Raw genomic sequence first — 16,196 nt, 5'->3', positions numbered from 1 at the left:
GAGGGCTTAGCTATAAGGTGAGGAGAGGAAAGTTGACTGGAGATGTGCGGGGAAAGTGTTTTGTTCAGAGAGGTGTGGGGGCCTGGAACGTGCTGCCAGGGGGTACCACAGTGATCAACAGATGCTGAAACAGGGACAGAGAGGTCCACACTGCCATGGACACGTGGAAAAGCAACGTGGCCATTTGCCAGCAAATGCTGAGAGACCCGGAAGAGCAGGGAAGGGAAAAGTGCGGACGGGACATTGAGCTGGGCTGGAAGACAAGAAGAGTGATCATGGGGGCAGGAGGGGGTCGAGGGAGCAGGGAAAGAGTTGGATGGGAACGCAGCTCCATGGAGATACCAGCAGGAACACGTGGGAATGTCAGAGAGAAGGAAGTTCCTGAGAGTCAAACATCATCCAAACACATTCAGTTCAGGTCAATATGGCAAAGCACACACGGGCTTCCAATACAGGGCTCAAGGCAAAGCACACAAGGGCTTCCAATACAGGGCTCAAGGCAAAGCACACAAGGGCTTCCAATACAGGGCTCAAGCAAAATAACACTTCTGTTTTGATCATTTTGGCAAATGATTTGGGACTACTGAGAGAAATGAGTTCATTTAGTTTAGTTTAGAGCTCCAGCGTGGAAACAGGCCCTCCCGCCCACCCCGTCCGCGCCGCAAACGCCGCAGCAAGACTCCTGACGGGTAACCGTAAAAGGGACCACATCACCCCGATTCTGGCCTCTCTCCACTGGCTCCCTGTACGGTACAGAATCAACTTCAAGCTCCTCCTATTCACGTATAAAGCCCTAAATGGACATTCCCCCCCCTACATCAAAAATCTTCTAACCCACCTCTCTAACTACAGGTCCCTCAGGTCGGCTGACTTGGGGCTACTCACTATCCCACGGTCTAGGCTTAAGCTCAGGGGTGACCGCGCTTTTGCGGTTGCAGCTCCTAGACTGTGGAACAGCATCCCTCTCCCCATCAGAACTGCCCCCTCCATCGACTCCTTTAAGTCCAGGCTCAAAACCTATTTCTACTCCCTAGCGTTTGAGGCTCATTGAGGAGGCGCTGTGAACTGTTTGCGTGCTACTGTATGTTTCATTTTTTTTCCTTAGTACCTAATCAGATGTACAGCACTTTGGTCAACGTGCGTTGTTTTTAAATGTGCTATACAAATAAAATTGACTTGACTAGCTGTTCACACTAGTCTTATCCTACACACATGCAGGCAGATTTAAAGAGGCCAATTAACACACAAACCTGCACGTTATTGAAATGTGGGAAACCAGAGTACCCGGAGAGACCAGCGATCCCCACACCATTACACTATCTTGTGGGGGAATGTGGGGAACCAGAGTACCCGGAGAGACCAGCGATCCCCACACCATTACACTATCTTGTGGGGGAATGTGGGGAACCAGAGTACCCGGAGAGACCAGCGATCCCCACACCATTACACTATCTTGCGCACACGAGGGACAATTTACAATTTGACCAACGCCAATTAACCTACAAACCTGTACGTCTTTGGAGTGTGGGAGGAAACCAGAGCACCCGGAGAAAACCCACAGGGTCACAGGGAGAACGTACAAACTCGGCCTGTAGTCAGGATGGAACTGTGAGGCAGCAACTCTACCGCTGCGCCACAAATCTCAACTGCCGTCCTCCACAAGGAATTTGTTCCTCTTCTTCTGGCAGCTGAACCATGTGTAAATCTTCGACTTTGCTGTCCAAACTGCTCTTCTTGATTGGGAGTTGTCTTGAAAAGATTAAAAATGATTTTAATGTGGTTACAGTGAGGAGCAGCCTTTGTTTCATGAAACGCAAATGTACGCAGTTGGCTCGGATTCACTCGTACCCATGGAATGCGAAGACGTGGTATCGCCACAGGCCATTGGAACACTTACATGGTGTCATTTGAATTGCTGAGTTTGGTAAATAGCAATAATCAGTCTGTTTAGTTGTCTTATCAAGTGAAGTTGGATTATACTGGATGAACGATGATGAAGACAGGGGCTTGTTAGAGTTCCTTTCTTCGTAGCTGACTGTTTACCCCTTACTCCCTCGTAGAAACTTTGCCTCTCACCCACACGGAGTCATAGAGTGATACAGTGTGGAAACAGGCCCTTCAGCCCAACTTGCCCACACCGGCCAGCAATGTCCCAGCTACACCGGTCCCACTTGCCTGCGCTTGGTCCATATCCCTCCAAACCTGTCCTATCTATGGACCTGTCTAACTGTCTCTTAAACGATGGGACTGTCCCAGCCTCAACTACCTCCTCTGGCAGCTTGTGGAGGTCAGACATACGTACAATGGGGGGGGGGGGGGGTCTGGAGACACAGGGAGCGTAGTAGGGAACAGTGTGAGTTTGGTCATCCCCAAAACCTACAGAGCAGAATGGGAACGACAGTCATTGTGGAGCCACATTTACTTCTGCACTTTACAGATCAAGAAACCTGCTGGGTTCGAAGGGAGAAACAAGAAACTGCAGGTGCTGGTTGCAAAAAGGGAAGACAAAAAGTGCTGGAGTAACTCAGCGGATCAGGCAGCATCTCTGGAAAACATGGCTAGGTGAAGATTCTGGTCGGGACTGTAAGGGGTTTTCTGCGCCGAGCTTTCGCCCGACCTAAGATCCCTGTGCCTTGCTCTGGTCCCTCTACCAGGCCGCGCACACTGGTGCCCCGTGATTGGTTCGACCCACTCACCCCCTACGGTTCTAGACACTGGACTTAGATGCAGGAGCGTTGATAGTGCAGAAAAATTCAAGCAGACCAGATTTGAAGACCAGGGTTTAAACGGAAAAAGGCTTTTACAGATCAAGAAACCTGCTGGGTTCGAAGGGAGAAACAAGAAACTGCAGGTGCTGGTTGCAAAAAGGAAGACAAAAAGTGCTGGAGTAACTCAGCGGATCAGGCAGCATCTCTGGAAAACATGGATAGGTGAAGATTCTGGTCGGGGCCCTTCTTCAGACGGATTGTGGTTGGGAGGGAGAAGGCTGGAGAGGTGCAGGGGCAAAGCCTGGCGAGTGATAGGTGGATGTTTGATATGCAGATCACAGGGACCTTTCTGACCTTTCTGTCCTGGGCCTCCTCCATTGGCAGAGCGAGGCCACATGTGATTTGGAAGAACAGCACCTCATATTTCGCAGGAGTAGCTTACAACCTAGCGGCATGAACATTGATTGAACACTAATTTTAAGTTAACTTCTACGTCCACTCCCATCACCTTCCCTTCCCCGCTGGGGTGTAAGCTGCCCGGGTGAAATATAGGGTGCTGTTCCTTCCTCCAATTTGCGTTTGGCCCCACTCTGACAATGGAGGAGGCCCAGGACAGTAAGGTCAGTGTGGGAATGGGAGGGGGGGAGTTTGTGCCGTATGGTTCCATGGATGTTGGTTCCTGCAAGATGGCAGGTGACTGGGAGGCCCTGTACTGCCTGGTTCTGACAGATGAGATCATCGGTTCCCACTGCCCGCCTCACCCCCGCTCCCGAGTGCAACTGTGAGCCTCAGCCCCACGGGGTGGGACATCTAATGCACGGCCAGGGGACGTCAATGTGTGCAAAGGGAGTAGTGCGAGTGTTGTAACCGCAGGTGTGCGTCACAGAGTGGGAACCGTGGTGACGGTGGGGCCACATTTCCCCCAGTGTTTGTCAGATGAGGCGGCCTGGTGGGTGCCAGAGGGAAGGGGCCGGAATGGTAGGAGAGGGTGGTGGTGGTGGTCTTGGGCAACGTGACCATGGTAGAGGGCCCGGACAATAAGGGGAGAGCGCCCTCCTTGCCCGTCCACCCTCCCCCAGCTCCACTTTCCCAGAGGATATTTGATGGACTGGGTGATCATCACGGCCTGGATGGCCACAGAGCAGATGCTGTTACATGGGATTAGTGTGGTTGGCACGGACATGGTGGGCCAAAGGGTCTGTCTCTGAGAATATTCGGGGGACCCTGTACACCCGGCCGCAACAACAAGCTGAAACACAGGCCTCCCACCTCTACCACACGCTGCTGCAGGCTAAAGTAGGGTGTGGATTGTGCTGATGTGGCAACATGAAGCTACAGACAAAGCCTAAAGGTGGAGACTTGGAATGTAGCAGTGATGTTTAGTTTAGTTTACTTTAGAGATACAGCGCGGAAACAGGCCCTTCGGCCCACCGAGTCCAGCCGACCAGCGATCCCCGCACACTAACACTATCCTACACGAGGGACAATTTACATTTGTGCCAGGCCAATTAACCTACAAACCTGGACATCTTTGGAGTGTGGGAGGAATCCGAAGATCTCGGAGAAAACCCACGTAGGTGACGGGGAGAACGTACAAACTCCATACAGACGGCGCCCGCAGTCAGGATGGAACCTGGGTCTCTGGCGCTGTAAGGCGGCAACTCTACCGCTGCGCCACCGTGCCGCCCTATCAGGTCTGTCACCTAATTAAGTCCTTTTGAGCTACATTCTGTGCAAGACCCCGTTTTACAGTTTATCAATTTTCTGTAATTAAGGCCTCATTTTACTGTCAAGTGTCTGAGTAAAAAAACCAACAAATAAGAATTTTTAAAAAAATTAATAAGTATATAAATAAATAACTAGATACAGGGTCACAGCTCAATAAATCTCCTGATACTTTGAACACCAACTCTACGTGGTGTTTCCATTTTGCTCCTACTCCAGGTCAGCCTCCAATGTTCATCATTTCCATTTTTAAAGCTCTCTACTTCAACACAGAATGTAGTTTGGTGCATGTTTTGATTATTGTCCAACTAAAGCACTCATTTACATTCAGTGGGATGAGATCTATTCCAAACCACAACCAGCCATTTACATTTCTCGAGGCAATAAACTGGTTTTAATACAGGTTGATTATTGAGAAATGTAAATGGCCTTTCATGGTTCAGGTCCCCCTGACAAAGCCTCCAGATAATGAATGAAGGATAAGAAGCATTTGCCTACAAGTGCGTTGCTAATTGAAATCCATGCTGGTGTTGTAACTCAGGAATCTTTCCAGATAATGGGAGGTTAAAAAAAAAACATACATTTACATTGAAATAACACTGTGGCAGTGACGTTTACTTTAGTTTAATTTAGAGATCCAGCACGGAAACAGGCCCTTCGGCCCACCGAGTGCAGCCGACCAGCGATCCCCGCACGCTTAAGGAAGTAGCCCCAGAAATAGTGGATGCATTAGTGATAATTTTTCAAAACTCTTTAGATCCTGGAGTAGTTCCTGAGGATTGGAGGGTAGCTAATGTAACCCCACTTTTTAAAAAGGGAGGGAGAGAGAAAACGGGGAATTATAGACCAGTTAGCCTAACATCGGTAGTGGGGAAAATGCTAGAGTCAGTTATTAAAGATGGGATAGCAGCACATTTGGAAAGTGGTGAAATCATCGGACAAAGTCAGCATGGATTTACCAAAGGCAAATCATGTCTGACGAATCTTATAGAATTTTTCGAGGATGTAACTAGTAGAGTGGATAAGGGAGAACCAGTCAATGTGTTATATCTGGACTTTCAGAAGGCCTTCGACAAGGTCCCACATAGGAGATTGGTGTACAAACTTAAAGCACATGGTATTGGGGGTTCAGTGTTGAGGTGGATAGAGAATTGGTTGGCGGACAGGAAGCAAAGAGTGGGAATAAACGGGTCCTTTTCGGAATGGCAGGCAGTGACTAATGGGGTACCGCAAGGCTCAGTGCTGGGACTCCAGTTATTTACAATATATATTAATCATATCATATCATATCATATATATACAGCCGGAAACAGGCCTTTTCGGCCCTCCAAGTCCGTGCCGCCCAGCAATCCCCGTACATTAACACTATCCTACACCCACTAGGGACAATTTTTACATTTACCCAGCCAATTAACCTACATACCTGTACGTCTTTGGAGTGTGGGAGGAAACCGAAGATCTCGGAGAAAACCCACGCAGGTCACGGGGAGAACGTACAAACTCCTTACAGTGCAGCACCCATAGTCAGGATCGAACCTGAGTCTCCGGCGCTGCATTTGCTGTAAAGCAGCAACTCTACCGCTGCGCTACCGTGCCGCTCATCGTGCAAACAATTTGGACGAGGGAATTGAATGCAACATGCTGATGACACGAAGCTGGGTGGCAGTGTTAGCTGCGAGGAGGATGCTAGGAGGCTGCAACGTGACTTGGATAGGTTAGGCGAGTGGGCAAATGCATGGCAGATGCAATATAATGTGGATAAATGTGAGGTTATCCACTTTGGCAGCAAGAACAGGAAAGCAGATTATTACCTGAATGGTGCCCAATTAGGAAAAGGGGAGATGCAACGTGACCTGGGTGTCATGGTACACCAGTCATTGAAAGCAAGCGTGCAGGTGCAGCTGGCAGTGAAGAAAGCGAATGGTATGTTAGCATTCATAGCAAGAGGATTTGAGTATAGGAGCAGGGAGGTTCTACTGCAGTTGTACAGGGCCTTGGTGAGACCACACCTAGAGTATTGTGTACAGTTTTGGTCTCCTAATCTGAGGAAAGACATTCTAGCCTTAGAGGGAGTACAGAGAAGGTTCACCAGATTGATCCCTGGGATGGCAGGACTTTCATATGAAGAAAGACTGGATAGACTCGGCTTATACTCGCTGGAATTTAGAAGACTGAGGAGGGATCTTATAGAAACATATAAAATTCTTAAGGGGTTGGAGAGGCTAGATGCGGGAAGATTGTTCCCGATGTTGGGGAAGTCCAGAACCAGGGGTCACAGCTTAAGGATAAGGGGGAAGTCTTTTAGGACCGAGATGAGAAAACATTTCTTCACACAGAGAGTGGTGAATCTGTGGAATTCTCTGCCACAGAAGGTAGTTGAGGCCAGTTCATTGGCTATATTTAAAAGGGAGTTAGATGTGGCCCTTGTGGCTAAAGGGATCGGGGGGTATGGAGAGAAGGCAGGTACAGGTTACTGAGCTGGATGATCAGCCATGATCATATTGAATGGCGGTGCAGGCTCGAAGGACCGAATGGCCTACTCCTGCACCTATTTTCTATGTTTCTATGTTAACACTATCCTACACGAGGGACAATTTACATTTATGCCAGGCCAATTAACCTACAAACCTGGACATCTTTGGAGTGTGGGAGGAAACCGAAGATCTCGGAGAAAACCCACGTAGGTGACGGGGAGAACGTAGAAACTCCATTCAGGCGGCACCCGTAGTCAGGATCGAACCTGGGTCTCTGGCGCTGTAAGGCAGCAACTCTACCACTGCGCCATCGTGCTGCCCTATCAGGTCTGTCACCTAATTAAGTCCTTTTGAGCTACATTCTGTGCAAGACCTCGTTTTACTGTTTATTAATTTTCTGTAATTAAGGCCTCATTTTAATGTCAAGTTTCTGAGTAATCTTGGCACCTGAGAATCTTTTTAAAAAAAACAACTAATAAGATTTTTTCAATAAATAAATAAATAAATAAATAAATAGATAAATAAATACATAAATAACTAGATACAGGGTCACAGCTCAATAAATCTCCTGATACTTTGAACACCAACTCTATGTGGCGTTTCCATTTTGCTCCTACTACAAGTCAACCTCCAATAATCATTATTTCCATTTTTAAAGCTCTCTACTTCAACACAGAATGTGTTGTGGTGCAAGTTTTGATTATTGTCCAGCTAAAGCACTCATTTACATTCAGTGGGTCGTGAGCTATTCCAAACCACAACCTGCCATTTACATTTATCGAGGCAATAAAATGTTTTTAATACAGGTTGATTATTGAGAAATGTAAATGGCCTTTCATGGTTCAGGTCCCCTGACAAAGCCTCCAGATAATGAATGAAGGATAAGAAGCATTTGCCTACAAGTGCGTTGCTAATTGACATCCATGCTGGTGTTGTAACTCAGGAATATTTCCAGATAATGGGAGGTTAAAAAAAACAACATACATTTTACATTAAAATAACACTGTGGCATGTCAAAGAACAAAGGAAATGGGATAAAGATGGAGCCTCACTCACCACTCAAATTCACACAGCTTCTTAAAACATAAGAGGTCCTACAAGTTCATCTCAGGTTTTGAGCCGAAACGTCTCCTATTCCTTCTCCCCTGATGTGCTGCCTGACCCGCTGAGTTACTCCAGGATTTAGTATCTAATTTAAGGAGCCAAGAGCTTTCCCCGGGTCACGTCACTGTATTCACTTCACCATTGGGTTCATTCAATCTTCAATCGTGCCGCGTTAGCAAACACCTTTGAAGCAAAATCTTAGAAGCACTTCCCGCTGGAAGGCGACTCCGGACTGTCAAAGCAGCCACAGCCAGACATAAAACAGCTTTTTTCCCCACGAGTGATAGTTATACTCAATAACCAAAGTCTGTAGTCTCTTTTCTGCTCTGGTTTATTTTCACCCACACGTTTAGACAGTAATGTTGTATCCTTATTGTTTTGATGGGTTTATGCTTTATTCTTAATTGTTAACTCTATGTTTGTGTTGTCATTTGTCAGCAGAGCACCAAGGCACATTCCTTGTACATGCACATTGGCCAATAAACGTATTCATTCATTCAATCACCTGACCCTCCTTCCACTGTGCACTCCTGCACACACCTAATACACATGATGTACATGGACCTTAAGTCTTTCAAACATGAAGGTACGCTGAAGGTTATTGAACCTGCAGACCCAAACGCCAAGACAATACAATTGACCACACCTCCCATGGTCCTCGTGCTTTATCACTTCCTCATTCCTGATTTTAAAGGCACTCTAGTGCACACAACCAGATTCAACAATCACTCATTTTCAGAGGGTGATCACAAAATTCTCCGCACGTTGTAGTATCAATTAATGTCTCCAAGAGTTAGGGTCATAGAGTCATACACCATGAAAACAGGCCCTTCAGCCCAACTTGCCCACACCGGCCAACATGTCCCATCTACACTAGTCCCATATGCCTGTGTTTGGTCCATATCACTCTAAACCAATCCAATCCATGTACTTGTCTAAATGTTTCTTAAACATTGCGATAGTACCTGCCTCAACTACCTCCTCCGGCAGCTCATTCCACACACCCACCAGCCCTTGTGTAAAAATTTACCCCTCAAGTTCCTATTAAATATTTGCCCCAGAGTACATAGGTTCTCGTTTCTCCCACTCTGGGCATGAGACTCGATCTATTCCTCTCATGATATTGTACACCTCTATAAGATCAACTCATCCTCCTGCACTCCAGGAAATAGAGGCCTAGCCTGCTCAACCTCATCCGCCCTTAGATCTGACACTCGAGTCCTGGCAACACCTTCGGAAATCTTCTCTGCACCCTTTCCAGCTTGACAACATTTTTCATATAACATGTACACCGAAAACTGAACACAAAATTCCAAATGCACCCTCACCAAATTTTTATACTACTTAGTTTAGTTTGGTTGAGAGATACAGCAGGGAAACAGGCCCTTCGGCCCACCGAGTCCACGCCGACCAGCGATCCCCACACACTAACACCATCCTACACACTCCATGGACAATTTACAATGATGTCAAGCTAATTAAGCTACAAACCTGTACTGAACTACAAAGAAAGACTTTAACCCCAAGCACCCATTGAATTATAATTGATGTGTGAACATTAACATCCATTTTATATATATATATTTATTCCTTTACTCGTCCCACACCAGGGGAATTTAGTGGCTATTGAGTGAAAATAAGCCCAAATTGAATTTCTGTGCAGCAAAATGTATTGCTGTTCCACCAGTGATGACTCCTGCACGTTAATCATCTCTAATAAAACCAGTGTCGTTGATCCATGAGGAAAGATCTTTCATTCAACTTTGCAATATTTCTCCTGCAATGTTCCATTTGCAATGTTCTAATTGTAAAACAACTCTTTACTTTCATAAATGTGTACTTGCACATATCTGTCGTTTGGTTGCTAAAAATTTCAAAGGTTATCACTTTGATGTTATCCACCTTCAAAAATTGGCTAAATGAAAAGAGACAACTGCGGTATTCTCCTCTCTCTGAGGGTTGTCTGCAGATCCACGCCCACCTGCTCACTTCGTGGAAGCTGGGACTGACCGACGACCGTCGGACTGTGGACAGCGTCACGCCAAAGGTGATGCCTGACCTCATCCCACCCCGTTTGCAACAGGGAGAGCCACAAGCTATCCGGGGCAGTTTGTTTTCCCCAGCCCAGTCAAATTTGACCAGCTGTATCAACAGGTAGTTTTGCCTCTATCTTATCTACATTATCAGATGCCATGACGTGATCCAGGGGACTGATCCTGGATGTTGATCGAGGCTGACTATAAGATGCATGGGCTGAGCATTCAGACGAGGGTGGTTTCCAGGACGAGGCACAGCAAGCGAAGATGTTGGGGCTGTTTCTGACGCTTCTCCTCCCAGGTAACGAGTCTCTCCACCGCCTCGGCCTTGCCTTGGGTGTTGCTCGCTTGACGTTCTACCTTGTTTGTCTCTGTCAGGTTGTCTCTCCCTTGATGCACCCGGCGGTGAAACTGGGTCCATTCAGCCCAGAAACCTCATTCAGTTCAGCAATGTGATTCAGTGCGTCCAGCCAGGCAGCAAACCGCTCTTGGACTACGCCGATTACGGCTGCTACTGCGGGGCTGGTGGAAGTGGGAAACCGGTGGATGATCTGGACAGGTGGGTGGATGCAGAGGTCTGTCTGGAGCCGGGTCCCATGCATTACAGGCCAAGGCTCGCTCTGACGAGGCTCTCACTAGGGTCTCCTCTATATCCCGCAGCTCCGCTCTTGCTCCCCCTCTCCCCATTCGTAACAAGGATAGAGTCCCCCTTTGTCCTCACCTTCCACCCCATCAGCTGTCGTATACAACAAATTATCCTCCAACATTTTCGTCACCTCCAACGGGATCCCACTACTGGCCACATCTTCCCATCTTCAACCCTTTCTGCTTTCCTCACAGACCGTTCCCTCCGTAGCTCCCTGGTCCTACTCGTCCCTTCCACCCCGAACCACCCCCTCCCCAGGTACTTTCCCCTGCAACTGCAGGAGATGCAACACCTGTCCCTTTACCTCCCCCCTCGACTACATCCAAGGATGCAAGCAGTCTTTCCAGTTGAGACCGAGGTTCACCTGCTCCTCCTCCAACCTCGTCTATTGTATCCGCTGCTCCACAACTTTCACACACCGGCCAACATATCCCATCTACACTAGTCCCATATGCCTGTGTTTGGTCCATATCCCTCTAAATTTATCCAATCCATGTACTTGTCTAAAGGTTTCTTAAACGTTGCGATAGTACCTGCCTCAACTACCTCCTCCGGCAGCTCATTCCACACACCCTCCACCCCTTGTGTAAAAAATTTACCCCTCAAGTTCCCCCAGAGGACATCAAGTCAAGTTTATTTGTCACATACATATAAATGTGCAGTGAAATGAAAGATTACCCACAGTCCAACAACAAGAGCAACAAAAATAAGCAATCAAACAAAAAGAAACATCCATCACAGTGAGTCTCCTCCAGTCACCTCCTCACTGTGATGGAAGGCCCACTCTGGGCATGAGACTCGATCTATTCCTATCATGATATTGTACACCTCTATAAGATCAACTCTCATCCTCCTGCACTCCAGGAAATAGAGGCCTAGCCTGCTCAACCTCATCCGCCCTTAGATCTGACCCTCAAGTCCTGGCAACACCTTTGGAAATCCTCTAGGCACCCTTTCCAGCTTGACAACATTCTTCATATAACACGTACACCTTCTTCTGCTTCTTGCATTTGAGGCAACAGAAGTTATGAAGCCACTTCTGCTTCTGCTGTCTCTGTTTGTTGTCATTCGCCTGACTGAGGTCAGTTGACAGGGCTCACCACGGGGAGGTCGACAACCCCAGCCCCAACATGTACACCGAAAACTGAACACAAAATTCCTAATGCGGCCTCACCAAATTCTTAAACAACTTAGTTTAGTTTGGTTGAGGGATACAGCAGGGAAACCTGCTGTATCCGCTGTACCTCTTCTACCTCATCTATTGTATCCGCTGTTACAGATGCCAACTTCTCTACATCGGCGAGACCAAAAGCAGGCTCGGCGATCGTTTCGCTCAATACCTTTGCTCAGTCCGCCTTAACCAACCTGATCTCCCGGTGGCTCAGCACTTCAACTCCCCCTCCCACTCCCAGTCTGACCTTTCTGTCATGGGCCTCCTCCAGTGCCATAGTGAGGCCCACCACAAATTGGAGGAACAGCACCTCATATTTTGCTTGCGCAGTTTACACTCCAGCGGTATGAACATTGACTTCTCCAACTTCAGATAGTTCCTATGTCCCTCCCTTTCCCCTCCCCCTTCCCAGTTCTCCCACTAGTCTTCCTGTCTCCCACTACATCCTATCTTTGTTCCGCCCCCTCCCCTGACATCAGTCTGAAGAAGAGTCCCTGACATCAGTCTGAAGAAGGGTCTCGACCTGAAACGTCACCCATTCCTTCTCTCCTGAGATGCTGCCTGACCCGCTGAGTTACTCCAGCATTTTGTGTCTACCTTCAATTTGATCCTGCATCTGCAGTTATTTTCCTACAATATATCTGAGCGGTTTGGATAGCATGCAAAACAAAGCCCTTCACTGAACATTGGTGCACATGACCATTATATAACTCAACCTAAACCTGATCTGAGAGTACAAGAGAGAACCACAAACCAGCAAAAACCTGAATGAGGAGAGAGGAAGTCAAGGAGACCACGTAATGTAGAGTTTGTATGTTCTCCCTGTGACCTCGTGGGTTTTCTCCGGGTGCTCCGGTTTCCTCCCACATTCCAAAGACGTGCAGGTTTGTAGGTGAATTGGTTTCTGCAAAATTGTCCCTAGTGCTCAGGATAGAGCTGGAGAATGGGCGATCGTTGGTCAGTGCGGACTCGGTGGGCCGAAGGGCCGGTGTTCCACGCTGTAACTGCAAACTAAACGAATTCCTCTCAGTTGTCCCCAATCCATTTACCACAATGACCAAAATAGAACTGTTATTTTGAGGGCGGCACGTTGGCACAGCGGTAGAGTTGCTGCCTTGCAGCGCCAGAGACCCGGGTCCAATCCTGACCATGGGTGCTGTCTGCATGGAGTTTGTACTTCAGGATTTGTAGGTTAATTGGCTTCTGTAAAATTGTAGATTGTCCCTCGTGTGTCGGACAGTCCTAGTGTACGGGGTGAGCGCTGGTCGGTGCAGACTCGGTGTATCTCTAAAGTCTAAAGACTTTCAGCAGCTGCTGGTTGCAAGCACTCCCATCCCACAGTGAGTCTCCAACCCAACATCCACAAGTCTAACGAGGATGGAAACCTGCTGACAGGATATGCACAGAATGCTGGAGTAACTCAGCAGGACAGGCAGCATCCCTCGAGAGAAGGAATAGGTGATGTTTCAGGTCGAGACCCTTCTTCAGACTGAATGTTAGGAGAGAGGGAGCCATGGAAGGGTAAGGTGTGAAAACGAGAAATCAAAGAGGACAAAGCTCAAGGAAAATGTAGAATAGATCATTGTTAGCTGGGGTTAGGTGACAATGTATTCAGGAGGACAGTCAGACTGGTCGGACAACTGGGAAGGGGGAGGGATGGAGAGAGATGGAAAGCAAGGGTTACTTGCAGTTCGAGAAGTCAATATTGATACTGCTTGGGTGTAAGCTGCCCAAGTGAAATATGAGATGCTGTTCCTCCAATTTGCGTTTGACCTCACTCTGACTATGGGGGAGACCCAGGACAAAAAGGTCAGTGTGGGAATGGGAGGGGAGTTAAAGTGTTTGGCAACCGGGAGATCAGGTAAGTCCTGCATCTGCTGCGCCTTCCCATACAATGCTGTGTGGATTATAGATGGCGTGCTTCCTACCTAACACAACCCATGGTCTTGCAGGTGCTGTCAGACACACGACAATTGTTATGACAAGGCGACGAAGGAATTGAAGTGTAAATTGAGTCCCAAAGCTGTTCTCTACAAATACTCCTGTTCAAACAAGAGTGTTACTTGCAAACGTGAGTACGATCCAAAACATTTTTATTTCCAGCTTTTTAATCACCTTTTTCTTCCAACTGCCGGCACAACATCAACCATCTTGACTTCTCCACTCGCCTTACCCGCTCCAAACTCATCCCCTCTGAACGCACAGCCCTCCGCCCACTCAGTAACAACCCAACATTGGTATCAAACCCACCTGCAAGGGAGGTGCCGCTGTAGTCTGGCAGTGCTGAGGCCAGGCACCAGCTCCTGGATATCTCCTCATTACCTAACCCCCGTGTCCATGACCCCCACTGCCCAACACCAGGCCATCAACAACCCACACCGTTACCCCCCTCGTCACCTCCGGCCATCTCCCCTCCGCTGCCTCCAACCTAATTATCCCCAGCCCCGCACCACCCGCTCGATCTCCTTCCCAAAATCCACAAACAGGCGGCACGGTGGCGCAGTGGCAGAGCTCCTGCCTTACAGCGCCAGAGACCACGGGTTCGATCCTGACTACAGGTGTTTGTCTTTACATTGTACGTTTCCACGTTTCCCAGTGACCTTCGTGGGTTTTCTCAGAGATCTTCAGTTTCTTCCCACACTCCAAAGATTTACAGATCTGCAGGTTAATTGGTGTGGTATAAATGTCAATTGTCCCTAGTGTGTGTAGGATAGTGTTAATGTGTGGGGATCGCTGGTCGATGTGGACTCGGTGGGCCAAAGGGCCTGTTTCCCCACAGTATCTCTAAACTAAACTAAACTGTAGACCCATAGAACACAGCTCCCTAATGCCTTTATTCCATCCTACCCCGCCCCCACCCCCTTGCCCAGTCCATTCCGACCTACATCCGAGACACCTCACACACCCTTCAACTCTTCATTAACTTTCAATTTCTCGTCCCCCATTGTCTCATCTTTACCATGGATGTCCAGTCTCTCTACACCTCCATCCCCCACCAACAAGGCCTCGAGGCCCTCTGGTTCTTGCATGATTAGGGTCCCGATTAGTTCCCTCTGCCAACACTCTCCTCCACCTGACGAAACTTGGCCTCACCCTCAACAACTTCTCTTTTGTCACCTCTCACTTTCTTCAAGTTAAAGGTGTAGCTGTGGGCCCAGCTGTGCCTGCTTCTTTGTGGCTTATGTCGACCAGTCCTTGTTTCAAACATACACTGGCACCATCCACCGACTCTCTCTTTCTTTTTTTACATTGACGACTGTATCGGGACTGCCCCTGGCACCCGTGCAGAATGCGTTGACTTCACTAACTTCCACCATGCCCTCGAATTCACTTGGAGGAAGCTCAGTCCCCTCTCTCTGTCTCTCCGTCTCCATCACAGGGGCCAGACTATGGAGAGGAGGCTGAGAAAGGACACTGTGATGGTGCAAAAAGCACAATTTACAACCACATTTTAAAAAATTTAATACTTGGGAATTGAATTAAAAATTGGGAAATGAATATATCAAGGTACATAGTTCCTTCAAGGGTGTGTCACAGGTAGATAGGTGGTCAAAAGGTCTTTTGGCACGTTGGCCTTCATAGGGTTAAGGCTAAAGGGAAAATATTTAATATGTTTAATAGGAATCTGAGGGGCGGCTTGACTTGTTCACACAAAGGGTGGTGGGTGTATGGAACGAGCTGCCAGGGGAGGTAGTTGAGACAGGGACTATCGCAACGTTTAAGAAACAGTTAAACAGGTACATGGATAGGACAGCTTTAGATATGGGTCAAACACAGGCAGGTGGGACTAGTGTAGATGGGGCAATGTTGGTCGTTGTGGGCATGTTGCACCAAAGAGCCTGTTTTATTCAGTATGACTCAATGACTAGCAATCCATGGGCAATGTGTTCTAAATAATGCGTTGTGTTTCTTTCCAGCTGAAAATGGCCGTTGTACGCAATTTGTCTGTGAATGTGATCGCAAGGCAGCCATTTGCTTCTCCAAAGCAAAGTACAATGATAAAAACAAGGGTCTAAAAAAATCCAGTTGCAAATAGGAGCTGGACGTGTCCCTACGTTTGCGAGCCTCCTTGACTCTGTGGGAAATACTTACCCTGCAGATTGTATCCTGCGGTTTGCTTCCAGCAACTCGAAGATCCATTGATCTCCTTATTTGCTATGTTAATGTAATCAGTAATCTCATTTAAATCCAACACTCCTCGCCCTGGTCTCACAGTCTTACACTATCTGTCCTCACGGTCTTACACTAACTGTGCCACTCACAAAGGATAAAGAAGGGATCACTTCAATCTCTCCTCCAGTGGAAGCTAATTCTGGTTTGTGACCATCTCCC

At 47.8% G+C, this 16,196-nt stretch overlaps 1 protein-coding gene across 1 annotated transcript; it reads left to right on the top strand.

Annotated features, from left to right (window-relative positions):
- Nucleotides 1-10,314: 10,314 nt before the first annotated feature.
- Nucleotides 10,315-15,900, top strand: LOC144605817 (phospholipase A2-like). Its single transcript, XM_078421391.1, has 4 exons — nucleotides 10,315-10,348; nucleotides 10,426-10,606; nucleotides 13,817-13,935; nucleotides 15,782-15,900. The coding sequence occupies exons 1-4, from the start codon at nucleotides 10,315-10,317 to the stop codon at nucleotides 15,898-15,900; spliced, it is 453 nt and encodes a 150-aa protein (XP_078277517.1).
- Nucleotides 15,901-16,196: the final 296 nt, after the last annotated feature.

The sequence above is a fragment of the Rhinoraja longicauda genome, chromosome 25 (assembly GCF_053455715.1).
Source record: "Rhinoraja longicauda isolate Sanriku21f chromosome 25, sRhiLon1.1, whole genome shotgun sequence".
In the NCBI taxonomy this organism is placed as follows: Eukaryota; Metazoa; Chordata; class Chondrichthyes; order Rajiformes; family Arhynchobatidae; genus Rhinoraja; species Rhinoraja longicauda.
The sequence above is the reverse complement of the archived record's forward strand: the minus strand, read 5'-3'. Positions and strand labels throughout refer to the sequence as shown.

Bases quoted from the DNA above. Each gene is read 5' to 3' on its own strand.
- LOC144605817 (XM_078421391.1), top strand. From the start codon at position 10,315: ATGTTGGGGCTGTTTCTGACGCTTCTCCTCCCAG. The intron at 10,607-13,816 runs GTGGGTGGATGC...ATGGTCTTGCAG, and splicing joins CCGGTGGATGATCTGGACAG to GTGCTGTCAGACACACGACA. The intron at 13,936-15,781 runs GTGAGTACGATC...GTTTCTTTCCAG, and splicing joins CAAGAGTGTTACTTGCAAAC to CTGAAAATGGCCGTTGTACG.